Raw genomic sequence first — 14,026 nt, 5'->3', positions numbered from 1 at the left:
TGATGTTTTTTTAGCATTTTTTTTTCAGCGTGTTTTCCCCATTATTACCTGTTGGTGTTCATCGTTGTTTTGGTTTTGCCTTATCGACATGGCGGTGACTACCCAGAATATATTGCAGGTCCCGAGCTCTACTTTTGAGTGTTGATTTCGTTACTATTCCAGTCTTGCAAATGTTTCCCCATCTTTGCCTCCCTCTGCCATGACTATATGTCTGTTGTCAAGTTTGTTCAGGGTTAATCTTGTTTCAGTGTGAATTATTTGTCTTTTTACATATTTAAAATAGTTACAGATTTCATTCAAACTATTTTGAATATTTTTCGCATGTCCTGTTTTTATTTTTGCGTCCTGTCTTTGTCAGATTACTTTCACTTGTGTCTCTTTCCTGTTCTTCTTGCCTGTTTCTCAGTATTTGCTCCTCATTTTTTTCCGAATGGTAATTCTTTGTTCATCAGCCAAATAAAAGCTCATTTTCTGCTTAGTTCACCTTCCTCTGTGTCCTGCATTTGGGCCCTGTCAACACCAGCCAACCCTGACAATATGGCTTTAAAATTTAATGTCCAAGTTGAAATGCTGATTATGATGTTTTCAGTAGCAGGTAAGGACAAACTCAGTCATAACTGCCATAATGCACAATCGACTAATTCATTTCTGAATTATTAATCTTTCAGACTCTATTTAAATACATTTCTCAAATTAAATGGGCATTTAAACTTTATTTGCTTTTTATTTAAGTTTAAATGATCTGTTCTACTGAGAGTCAGTTGACATCTTCAGCTGACACATATAAAACCCTAACTTCAGTCTTCCTGTCCCTGTTGTTGTGTTTATGTTTCCAATAACTGAATGCAAATTATGCACGACTGTAAATTGCACAACTCTAAATAGTTTTGTTTCAATTCTGTTAGTGTGTCTGTGATTCTAATGTGACAACCTGGAATTGTACTGATAAATATGTTAGCTTTCATTTACATGTATATGTAGTTGTGTGCATGTGTAAATATTAGCCATGTAACAGTCCCCAAACCATTTAAAAATGGTTGCCACTTATTTTAAAAAAGGTAAAAACAGTGGCCATAATTCTTACTGTAAAAGCAGTGAGGAAAGTTAAATAACACAAATGTCAGTAACTCTGATCTGTTTACTTTTAAAAATGGCCTATTATGGTAATTCCCACCTTCATGCTTTTATTCATAGGCTCTAGCAGTGTAGCTTTGCATGATTCAAAGGTCAAAATAATCATTGTTATCTCATACTGGGCCTTGCTGGAGTTCATGAAATAAGCTGTTATAGCTCCTTTCCGCTCCCTTTAAGCAACCTTTCTTCTGATTGGCTACCTACAAAAGATTTCTAATGGGTGGGGCTTCTATGCTCCAAGTAAGAGTTCTGTGCCTGAGATGACCAAATTAGGGATATCCCCTCTCACTGACATCATGCAGGGTCAAGAGTTTAAAAAAGCATTTAGACTGAAGTTTGAGCTTTCAGATCAAAGGGATTACTTTACCACAAGCTGGGATTTTTGTTTAAAATTTTAGTGGTCGTCATTTGACACACAATTCAAGAGTCGCTCAGCAAAAGCTAAACTGATATAGTTCCTGGTTATAGCTATTAATTGATGAGCAGTTAAAATCTGTAGGTTGATTACATTGAATGGTGTTTAAATGATCTTTTCTAAGGTTTCAAAGCTACGCCTACTAGTTCTTGAAGTTGTTCTGCAGGTACATTCACATCAACTTGGGATCACAGCTTTATGCTAGTGATCATGCATAACATCCTTTCATTGCTGGAATAAAGCAGTTATCACTGCAATGACTTATAAAAGGTCAACGAAAAAGACGACGACTATCATCTAGATTCAAGACGCTTTTGTTTTTAAAACTTTATGGTATGGCACCTACAAACCTACCAGAGCCCGTCAGCCTCCTCCTATCTGCTCCCAGGCCATTAAGATCCTCTGATAAGTTCCCTCAGGGTCCTCCGCTCAATCTTTCACTTATCAGTTCTTCTCTTTTTCTCTGTGTTTTTAAATAGAAAAAACACAGAGAAAACTGTTTTTTCATCTGCTTTTTAGTGATGATTTTATAGTTAAACTACTTATGAATTCTCTCACTTCTACAGGCTATTTTGTTCTTTTGCTCTTACTATTATTGTATGCATTATGTGGTATTCGCTTTTGATCTTGTTCTACCCACGTGGCATGTAAAACCTGGACTTTAGCTCGACCTGCTTTGACTGTATGTACATGCAGCCAGCCTGAGTGTTTCACAAGTTTTTATGAGGTGAATGAGTCTCTGTTTATATAAAAAACAAGTACATTGTTCCTCTGATTTTCCTTTTTTCAGTAAATTTATGTCAGCTTCACACCCAATGTCTGACACTGTTCATTGTTAACATTATGTCAGCAACAATTAAATATTAGTATAATACAGGAATGTACAGACATACAAGCAACAATTAGTAATTACGTTTGTTGTTTTCTCCTGCTGCATAAGAATGCAGACATTCCTAAAAGGACGTATACGAGGGTTTTCACTTTAATAGACTGAAACATCAGGGGGTAAGTAGGCTGGTGGTGGCACGAACACACCAAACTTCCCATCATGAGATCAGAGTCTCTTCTGGGGACTTGATAAAAATTTAATTAATGTTTTTTATGCCTTTACTTGTAGTTTGGTTAAGTTTAGGCAGAAAAAATCCCTGGTGGGGTCCAAATATTAAACATTTATTAGAAAGCCCCATTTTCCTGGTTACCAGTATGCAGCGTTAAACCCAATCAAAATGTTATGACACCAGTTCATATTTCATATGTATCTTATTACACAGCCATGTGATGTCCAGCTTTAAAATCTAAGTATGAGCTATAGTAGCTTGTACAAATGATCTGTTGAGGTTTTTTTTCCCAGGGAGGACAGCCTCCATGCTGTTCGATTCCAGCCAAGCACCCACACCCACGCTTCCTGCCTTGGCAGTATGATCCAGTGCTCTCAAGCCCTGAGTAGCCACATGCTGTAACCACCTCTACCATGTCCAAAATGTTGTGTGAGAACGATCAGCATTCAGGAAAAAGCGAACATTAAGCGAGAGCTGAAATCTGTTGGAAGAAGTTCAGATGTGCAGAAGATACTGTACTGCTTCTGAGGACAAGAAGTTGAAAAGGTGAAGAGAAAATACGAAAAAAGACCACTACATAAACTGTGCCAGACTAAAGCATATTTCAAAGACTGTTTTGAATGAAATATAAAAGAAAATGGTTGAGAACCAAAGCATCATAAGTTTAGGTTATGTTAGGGTGACAAGTTATTAAATACCCAACATTGAGACAGCTATATATTTCTAAATGTCTGTGTACGATGATTCACTTGTCAACAAGCAGACAGACAGATGTATTTTCCTCAACCTTCAAAACTTTGATTTTCTTTTGTTTGAAATTCTGATCGGCTTGCTTTTCGCTTCCCTTCGCCTGTGTCAGGTTCATCTTGACTGGTTTCTAAAGGAGTCTGCGGTCGATTCTTTTCTTTCTCCATCTCAAAGCCTCAAAGCCCTCGGCCCCGCAAACACACACCTGAGGTCTGTCCACTTCACCTCCGTCCCACAGACACGCAGGCGTTCATGCATGCATGCAAACACACACACACAGGTACACCGCGGCAGCTGCAAGCCTGCATATATGTTTATCCGCAGAGGCATGCACATCTTTTATTAATGCTCAAGTCACTTCTCATCCTCAGCTTGTGTACATTTATTCGAACCACTTCCTCTCTCATCTGCAGCACCATGCAGACACTCAAAACACACGGCAAGCTTCAAACTAACAAAACTGTTCAGAAACCTGCAAAAGACTTGCTGAATGTAAATCAGAAATATTCACTTTAGATATTAGTTTGACTTAATACATGTAAATTATTACATGTAAATAATCCTAATTGGGATTTTGTATAACAGAATGCATTAGAGGAGGTATCCCCAGCATCCTACAAAGGTCACTAATGAGCAAAGTACTGAGCATAGGATTTTGGACCGCTGCTGCAGAGGTCTGTTACAGAAGCTTTTTACATCAGCAGCTGACTGCAGTATTGCTGTGTAATGTCCTCCCCATCAGGGATTAGATGAGAACATTATCAATCTAAAGATGCTACATAATCTGGCCATTTATTACACTAACAGGCTTTATCACATTTTCAGCCCATTCAGGGGGATGCCTGATTACATTTTGACTAATGACAACATCATCAGTCACTTCACGCCTCCTTGTCTCTGTTTACACTGCTAATGTACCCATGTCAAAGAAGTCTTCCTTTGAACCTGTGGGAAAAAGATTTTCTGTGTACACATTTTCTCCTTCCATTTCTGTCTTTCTGTTTCTCCCTGTGCTGGCTTTTAGTCAAAGTTTCCAGAGTTGGAGAGCTTTTGCAGGACCTCTTTTGTTGGCTTCAGATCATATTAAATTGAATTGTCCGGAGGCTGCGGTCAGTGATCCATGATGGTTCGCCTTTTTCTGACAGGCTTGATAAATACAGGTCCTGATCTCTCTGTGCCTCTCAATTCCTCTATCCTCCTCCTTCTCTCTCTACTTGTCCTCTGCCTCTCACCTCCATAATACTTCTCTTACTTTACTCTTGTATTGTGTTTCTGTAAACTGCACTGCAATTTTTACCTCTGCTTCTTTCTCAGTGAGAGCCAGGTCTCTCTGCACCTCTTCCCAGAGGACTTGTGTATTTGAGTGTGTGTATACTTGTTTTGCTATCTTTGTGAGGACCACCATAAGTTTTTTTGACATTGCCAGAGAGGACGTTTCGGCTGCTCCTAACTTTCTTACACAACGTCAAGGGGCTATTTGAAGACTTGATTTTAGGGTTAAGTATATAATAATGGTTTATGTAAGGGTTGGTGTAACTCACTTGTGTGTAAGCATTGTGTGACTCCCCTGTTGTGTGTTAGCATGTTAGTTTTGACAGCAGATTTTGATTTTGATTTACTTTTAGTCATAACTTAGGGATCCAAATTCGTTTAGGTTTTTGTCGATTAAATGTCATCAGATTATCATAGAGTGAGTCTAAAGTTGAGTCATTTGGTGAAAATATTAAGTGTAAAAGTTTCCCATGTTTTTGAGTGTGAGTTGCTCCACATGCTTTATAAACTCAAGTGTGAAATGCGTCCATATGTCCACTCTTCTCATTCATACCAAGTGTTGACATTTGGTCACGTTTTCAGGATAAACAAGGAGTACAGGAACGAAATATACCATTTGCAAAGAAAATTTAAAAAATTAAATGTCTAGCTTTACTGCACAAAGAGATTACATCTGATTGGATCTCGTCTGTCCAGAATATTGTCAGCTAGTTTTTTTCCGTTGATGAAAGCATCATAGATTTTGTCATCATGTATTAGTTTTTATTCAATTTTCATCACAAAAAAAACTGTTTTTATCAATCAACAAAATTGAAGGTTGTGTGTGTGTGTGTGTGTGTGTGTGTGTGTGTGTGTGTGTGTGTGTGTGTGTGTGTGTGTGTGTGTGTGTGTGTGTGTGTGTGTGTGTGTGTTCCTGTCTAGCTATCTTTGTGAGGACCGAAATCTGCATTCTACTATACTTGTGAGAACCAGCAGTCACTTGTGAGGACACACAACCCAGTCCTCACATTTTTGAAGGAATTTATAGGCATTTTTGAGGCTCAAACTGGGGTTTTAGTGTCAGGGTTACAATTAGGTAAGGGTTAGGGTTAGGCATTCATTTTTAATGGTTAGGGTTAGGGAAACCATTATGTCAATGAGGGTCCTCACTAAGATAGCTGAACGGGGTTGTGTGTGTGTGTGTGTGTGTGTGTGTGTGTAGATGCACACTACAGGATAAAAAAAGAAGCTCCACTGACCTTGGACACCCATTGTTCTCCTCTTTCTCTCTGTGTGGGTACCTGTGTGACTCGTGTGAGAGCGTTAATTTGTTAACACAGTCACACTTTGGGGATCAGCTTGCCTTTTGGAACAAAAAGTCCTTATAAGACAAATTTTAAGCTCAAGCAGAATCATCAAGGCTGTACAAAATGCCTTTATGTTCAATATTATCTCCTCCAGTTGAAGCCAAGATGAGTCGCACATCAAATCTGATTGGAGGACATAGCTTTTGTTGACAACATGATTGGTATGTTAGTGGTAGGAGTGATAGTTTGTGCACACTATTACATACAGAGTGCATTAAAAGTGGAAACCATTTAAAAAATAAAAAAGTATTTACTTAAAAAACACAAAAAATGGAAATCGCACTCCCTAATACAATGAGCCCAACAACAAGCCATAGATAAAGTGAACTCAAAACTATTAAGTCTCTATAAGACCTATTGGCTGATTACTTACAGAATTTTTATAAAACAACCACAAGCATAAGGATTAGAAAAGTGGCATTATAATGGGAAAAATACAATAAGAAATATGAATAAATATAAATTTCATGAGAAAACTTGATTTTGGAGTTAGCACTCATGGCTCATTATTGTAGTTTGGTACTTGCTTCAGTCTCATGTGGTAACAGCCACTTAAAAGCTGAAATTTCTGTGTGTGGTGGTTATGGGTAAGGTCTCCATGAAACAAATATAAGGCTAAAAAAAGCTCAAACATATGCTATCAGATTAAAAACGTCAGTTTTAGCTGCCACATATCAGCACGCATGACCACAGTCAGAGCAGGGGATGAATTTCAATTGAGTGATTACAATAAGGAATAGTTACTCCTTTGTAGTTTGGATGTGTGTGTGAGTGAGTGTGCTTGAGCACGATGCAATACAGCTCTTACAAACCGTATGTATGTGTGTGACCATGAATATTCATGCTCAGGCATATTTGGGGATAAGGAGAAAGGAGTCATGCTTGGCTGGTACTTCATTACTTGGATTTGTTAGAGAAACTCACACAAATGCACAAAGCTTGTTTAAATGGTCTTAATCCAATTCTTGTAGGGAGTACACACAAACTTTCACTTTTTGGCTACACAAACACATTCACACCTACACCAACAATCCACCTGGTGAAGATCACAAAGGACACAAATGCTTGCGTGCTTGTGTGTGCGTGTCTTTTTGTGTTCCGCGTGTTTGCTATAGACTTTGGACAGATTAAGTGCTTGTGAATTATTTAGTTGTGTTACTTGTGATTTACAGTATGGTGGCAGTGGCGGAGGGGAGGAAGGGTGGGTGTATGGACCAAACCTGCATCAGTGTCATAATAATCAGCATTGGAGGTGCGTGAATGTTTGCATGGCCCAGTGAGAGCGCCTAACCCAGGTGGCAGATTCACCTCACCTGGCCGGATTAATTTTTAAGCTTGTTTTCCTTTTCTTGCTGTTTCTCTCTCTCTGATTGGTCATTTTCCTTTTTGGTTACACAACATAAACTTACTTCTTAGTTAGAGCTTTTGTGTGTTTCAAGCTCCAATTTGGGATGACGTAAATAGGAACTGGTAAATGAACTGGTTCCGAGTCACACCCATTCATACAAGCACTTTTGTCCATGCTTACTAACATTTTCACACATTCACACTGCATTCCTGCGACTAGTTGCGTAGTGCCGAACAAGACTGTCTGAGTTCTTTGTGTTCACACACTTATTCAGTTCCCATTTAATAAATCAACATTAGTTTTGTAGCAACAACTTTCCGGTGTTCTTCTATAAGGATATAAGGATATATACACAACACACACTGATAAAGTGATTCTGCCTGTTCAGTGCTGTGTAGGTTTTGGGTTACAGCTTTCTCCAGAGGTGCTTAAACAACATGAGTGAGTTACTAAAGTCATTTGTCACAAGAAACCTGGCAAAGGAAAAAGTGAATAGAAACATCTTTTGAGAAAAATAACAGTTATAACATTTTTTAAATTGTGGTTTGAAGGTTAAAACTTGATATTAGGGTTAAAGTTAGTATTATGTTTTAGTTAAAATAGTTAAACTTGCGGGTAACAATCAAGGAAATGTCCATGAATGTCCTCACAAAGACAGTCAAACAAGCATGCCCAGGTGAGCTGGTAGCAGTCAGTGTAGGGGGAAGGTTAGAAACAACTTTTAGCCAAAATATAAAAACCACTTGTCCAAATGACATCAGATTTAACACTGCATTTACTCATCAGTAGTCAATGTGTGAAGCGAGAGGTGAATGGAATGAATGGTTTTGGATGTAGAGTAACACCAAAAAATGGACTGACATACATATTTCTCAAATTATGAGAAAGAAGATACAAGAGGACATAAGCTAGCCACACATCCCTGAATATGTCCATTCCAGAGGCCTAAATGTAAGTAAATGAAAGCAATCGTTTCTGTGATGTTTCTTTGCTTTTGATCTTATGAGACCAAATCAAACAGTGGGGTACATGATGTATATTTTAAAACTTCTGAAAAAAAAATTCTAGAAATGAAGTGGCTTTGCTTTGATTTGAAAAATGTGACGCAGGATTCTTGGGATCAGATTTATCAATATTTGTGAATCCCTAATGCGAAAGGACAGAGAGAGGATGGAGGAATGGTTGGGGTGGGGGGAGGGTGATTAAAGAAGCAGGAAGGGTAGACACGAGAGATAGAGCAAGCCTGAAATTTAAAAAAAAAGAAGAGATTGGGGGGACAGCATAGAGATCAAAATGACTGCGGAGACATGCACGGCGGAAACGGAGAAGTGAGGTTTGCTAGAAGTAAGGAGTGAATGAAGAGAAGGATGAAGGAAATGGGGCTATGAAGGAAGGAAGGACAAATGGCAGGCACCGGCAATTTTTCAAGAGACTTTTAAATGTATTTTAATGAGGAATATTCCACTTCATGTGTCAGTACTGCAGTGACAAAAAACAGAAAATGCTCAAGTCGACCCACCAAGAGGGAACTTGGAGAGTGAGGGAGCGAGTTAAGAAGTGTTTCCAGAGGAGAACAATTAAAAGCCAAATATAATCTCCCTCTTGCCTATGGACAGCTTTTAATGTGAATATTGGAGCACTGATGACGCAGAGAGGAGCTCTGCACCCAGGGGAAGCCTCTCCCCCTCTCTGGTCCTGACTTTTGAAGCTTTCTGAGTGCAGACAAACAGAAGACACTGTGTGCATTCTAACAATGCTGTTTATCGTATTAAAGCTGACTCCTTCTACTTGTTTTGAGATGAGGTTTTACCTGTTCACGCTCTTACCTGAGTAAATGTACACCTGTATTTCATTGCAACACATCTTGAAGGACCAGCATACTTACGAAGAAGAATACTTGACCCTGTAAAGCCAGAACTATTAAATATTTGCTAGAAAATTAATTTATTTTTAAACTGGAGTGTTTATTGACAATTTTTGAAAGAAGAAATAAAATATTAAGGTTTTAATTTGTATAATTTTTGCTACATCTGACATTTTTGTGCAATTTTTGTGGTGTATGTACTATATATGAAAGATGTACATAGTCACTGTGAAGTCCAGTTTAGCATTTCACATGTGTCCTGCAAGGTCATTGGTCATTCTGTAGCAACCTGTCTATCATAAGTTGGGGCCCACTCTAACTAATAATACCACTTTATCCTCCTTTTTTATTCTTTTGGTGACTATAATTTACAATATGAACATCATATTATAGTAAATAAAACATGAAACTAGTAACTGACTCATCAGGAATGTGTTTGTTGACTTCATAGAACAAAATGAGCTGTCATTTCCTGATAAACTGTACAGACTTCTTTTTGCTCCCAGAGAGGTTGCCCCCTGCTGGGCATTAAACAGAATGCATTGTCTACAGACATCTTCAATATACAGTCTATGAAAGTCCATTTGCATTAGGAGTTGTAACAGTGTTTAGTTGATTTGTACATGTCACAGTAGCATGAGCATGAACATTGCGTTCATGTCCATATGGCTGAATGTTATTAAGAAAAACAGTAATTTTTGCCTCTTGTCGAGCTGTTTGGGCACACTTGTTGTAATATTATGGAGCTGCTGTGCACTTTATTCGTCATTAAAGCAGATGGGACAGAACTAAACACTGTTTTTCCATTTCTTAGTGAGATCATGATTTGAGTGAGGATACTCTAAACTGAAAACACATGGACACAATCAGTGACCAAGGCTTAAAAAAAATAATTCAGCACACATTTTGGCATGTGATTGCAGTAGTTAATGCAGATAATAAAAGCTTTTGTACAGTTTCAGGTATTTGTTTCAGAAACTTCTGTACTATTTTGTATCCACAGCTTAGTTATCATCATATAGCTTCTAGATACACGTCAGAATCTCTTGATCCAGACATAGAAAAGTGGCAGTGCTTGAAGTACACTGCAATCCAGTGTCGCTGCCAGTCAAAGCCTTTTTGTGTCTACATTTGGCTATCAAAGCTTGCCTTATTTCTTGTGAAAAATATTAGTATAAATGTTGTGACACTCTCCCAGCAGAGGCCTCCTGGAGACACTGAGAAGACTTTCTACACCGGTGGATGACACAGCACCATGGGCCGTGTAAAGGTGCACAACAAACTAAAAATACCATGCAGGTTAAATAAAACCCTGTAGATTGTTAGGTTGCTACAATATGTGTAATGTTCATGCAAAAACATATTTCAAAAATAATTTGCAACATAATTGGTTGCATGTGTAAGACAGTGTGAGACAAAGGTGCCTGGCCTGGAAGCTCTGCTCATAGATAATGCAATTGCAAGTTCTATATAAAAAAGAAATCCTACCATATAAATATATAATGAGCTGATTCTGTCCCCTTGTAGTAACATGAATGAGCTGTGACATACAGTGAGTGACTGCGGAGGCAGTTTGACAGACAGCAGCAGCAGCAACATAGAAGTAATTCCTGGTCAGGTAAGCTAGTATGCAGGGCTGAATTGAGTCTCCAGAGACTCCACTGAGCCGAGTAAGGGGACAGATGGGATTCATTTATCATTTATCCCCATCGGTGGGACTTTTTTTGTCCTTTTTACCCCACTGTGTTACACTCCCATGGGAACCTCGTCCCATCCGCCTCCTGGTCTTTATTTTTCTCTGACATCAGCAGCAGCGTGAGATGATCAAGGCTGATAAAGATGATGACGATGATCATAAGTTTGCAAAAAGAGAAGGTGTGTGCACATCGAGAGCTATATTTAGATCAACAGTGTCTGAATTATAGCTCCTAAAAACGTTTTATTATTGGACTGAAAAGAGGAAGCGGTCTGACTCAGTTCTGTGGTCCACACAACAAAACACATATACAGAACGTGTATTCAGGATAGGTGAATGAAATTTTGCTCTCACAAAGAAAAATCTAACTATTAATTATTTTTCTGAAAGAGGAAAAAAGAGAAGCAGCATTTATATTTAGTACATGCCAGACATTTATAAAAGAGCTTTAAAAATCGCTGATGAAGCTGACCTTCTGTAGTCCATTAAAACATTTTAGAGCTTTAATTAAAAGACATCACTTTTGCCCCCCTTTAAAGGGATAATCCACCTATTTTCCCAATCAGGGTTCGAGGAGTACTACACAGCTGTTTGAAAACAGCTGTAATATGTCTTTTTACAAACTGTGGATTGTAATTTATTAAATATACATGACAAGTAATGCTGAATAAAAGATATCATATGTTGCATTAAGGACAATTCAGTTTTACCAATCTTTGCAATTTCCTGAACAGTAGTGGGGTACCAAATTCTAGTATAGCCGCTTTGAATTAATATTTTCCAAATTAATGTACTTAAAAGTCTTTGCACATGTCTCACTTTACAATATGGGAACTATTATTTATCTTAAATATCTACCGTTGCATTACTTTACAAGTAACCCGATTGAGCTAAGGGGACTAAATGGGTGGAAAGAAATGGAAAGATGCACCCAGACCTCACTCATTGCACGACGTGAGTTTGCGTAACGAACCCATATCCAGCTGTGGGAAAAATACTCTCACTAAGCAGCACTAATCCAAGCTTTCGGCTGCGAGCTGCAGCACATGCTCTGCTGGATGCTCGAAATGAGTGAGGTAAGGCTACGGGACCCCCTCATTTAAGATCAGACACGAGGCATACAGAGAACTCTCACAGCTTAACATCTACATACATCCACATCACCTAAGATCATTAATCTAAAGCTCTAAAAAGTCAGGACGTGTGCCGTCCTGTTACGCACAGAGTCTCGAATCCCCAAATTACTCAAAATTCTCCCCAATGCAATGCTCAAGTTTTTACACTGTTCGCGCACACAATTTGTGACATGGTCACTTAAATTTCAGTACTCACTCAGAAGCAGAGCAACAGGCAAGAAGAGCAAGCACGCAGAGTTCATCAGAGATGCCATGCTGACCCCACAGTTCGTCCTCCGACCTCACAAGTTTCAAGTTTGCACCGGAAATTCCAAAGTTTTCCTTTTTTATCTTTTAGTTTTTCAAAGAAAAGAAGAGTCCCGATGTCGCTCCCCCGCTGCCGGTCAAAGTGTTCTCCTCCCGTCCTCGTTGCAGCTCTGTACTCCAGCGAGCATCCACGGCGCGCTCATCCGCTGCGCTGAAGGGGAGGGCGCGTCCGTGTAAAAGAGGGGGAGGAGGAGGAAGGTCTACAGCAGAGTCCCCGATGAGGTGCAAGGATGCTCTGAATTATCAGCGCAAGGCGTTTAAAATGACCAAGGAACCGACTACCAACTTCTTTCTATACACTTTACTTCAGTGGTTTCCAACATAGGGGGCTGGAGCTCTCTAGGAGGCCAGGCGACAAATGTGAAGGGCCAAGATTAGTGAAGGAGGGAAAGAAAGTTTAAATTCCTGGTTTGGTGCGTTTCTTTAGACAGATTATCTGCTTAAAAGTTCTTTAAATTGAAAGAAAAAAAAGAAGTGTCACTGCAATATTAAAGCCAGTGATCATTAATCTGAAAAACGTCCCAGCAATCAATGTGATATATTATTATTATTAGTATTAGACAGTTGTAGGTTGGTTCCCAGCCAAAGGGGGGTTGTATCCTCAGAAGCTGAGGAACTGTGAGATGATTAATGATTTCCAACTCTTTACTTTGTAAAGTAATGCACAATTTTGTCTTCATGAGGCTCGGTGATTTAACAGAACAATCTAGTAAGGGAAGGATGTTTCTTCTAGTGCAGAGGTGGGCAACTCCAGGCCTCGAGGGCCGGTGTTTTGCAGGTTTTAGATCTCACCCTGGGTCAACACACCTGAATCAAACGATTAGTTCATTACCAGGCCTTTGGAGAACTACTGAATCAGCTGTGTTGGATCAAGGACACATCTAAAACCTGCAGGACACCGGCCCTCGAGGCCCGGAGTTGCCCACCCCTGTTCTAGTGGTACAGCAAAAACTCGTGGAAAACGGTCACATGTTTTTGTACAGGTTTATGAGCCAAAACCCATGAAGTCTTTTATCCCAGTTTCTTTTTTTCCTACTAAACTTTCACATTAAAGTGACAAAAAACTGAAACATCCTCATTTAAAATCCCCCAACAGTAATTTAATGGTTGCTGCTAACTTTTGTTGGAGGTCCATCACTATATATCTGCTATAGGAAGTAGCCCGACCTTCCCACAGACACACCAAGACACCTGAATTTGAACACGTTTTGTCTTTTTTATTCCAAAAAGTTTGGGGTAAAACAAACCGTAAAAGATACAACATAATTAACCAAGCAGAGGGAAATGAACACAATGGAAAGAGAAAAAAAAATCCACATGAACTTCTGTTCTGTTTCTCATGCAGAGCTCCCAGTGAACTGCTAAGTAGTCAAAATTCTTTCTTCTTCAAACACTGAAATGAGAGTTCAAATATCCGTCCTGATCACCTGCCTCCAGACAAATGTTTGCAAAGAAAACATACAGCTTCTCCTCCGCTGTGGTGCCTGAGCCTTCCCACATATTTCAGTGACATAAATGATTGTAAAACTTACATGGATCAGGTAGGTGTGTGTGTGTGTGTGTCAGTGTGTGTGTGTGTGTGTGTCAGTGTGTGTGTGTGTGTGTGTGTCAGTGTGTAATGCCTTAACATTACAAGTTATCCAAAACGGGTAAATTACAGTAAGGCACTTTGCTAGATAAACCCAACAGATTCTGAACAAACAC

The 14,026-nt window shown here is 39.1% G+C and overlaps 1 protein-coding gene across 1 annotated transcript in view; it reads right to left on the bottom strand.

Annotated features, from left to right (window-relative positions):
• Positions 1 to 12,399, bottom strand: part of nrn1la (neuritin 1-like a) — a 93,081-nt gene extending 80,682 nt beyond the window's left edge. The window contains exon 1 of the mRNA XM_063480506.1: positions 12,213 to 12,399. Within this exon, the coding sequence (XP_063336576.1) occupies positions 12,213 to 12,270 (58 nt within the window). The 5' untranslated portion in view covers positions 12,271 to 12,399. The remainder of the gene's footprint in view (positions 1 to 12,212) is intronic.
• Between the last annotated feature and the right edge of the window lie 1,627 nt (positions 12,400 to 14,026).

The sequence above is a fragment of the Pelmatolapia mariae genome, linkage group LG7 (genome assembly GCF_036321145.2).
Source record: "Pelmatolapia mariae isolate MD_Pm_ZW linkage group LG7, Pm_UMD_F_2, whole genome shotgun sequence".
NCBI lineage: Eukaryota > Metazoa > Chordata > Actinopteri > Cichliformes > Cichlidae > Pelmatolapia > Pelmatolapia mariae.
This window is presented reverse-complemented; position numbering and strand designations above follow the sequence as displayed.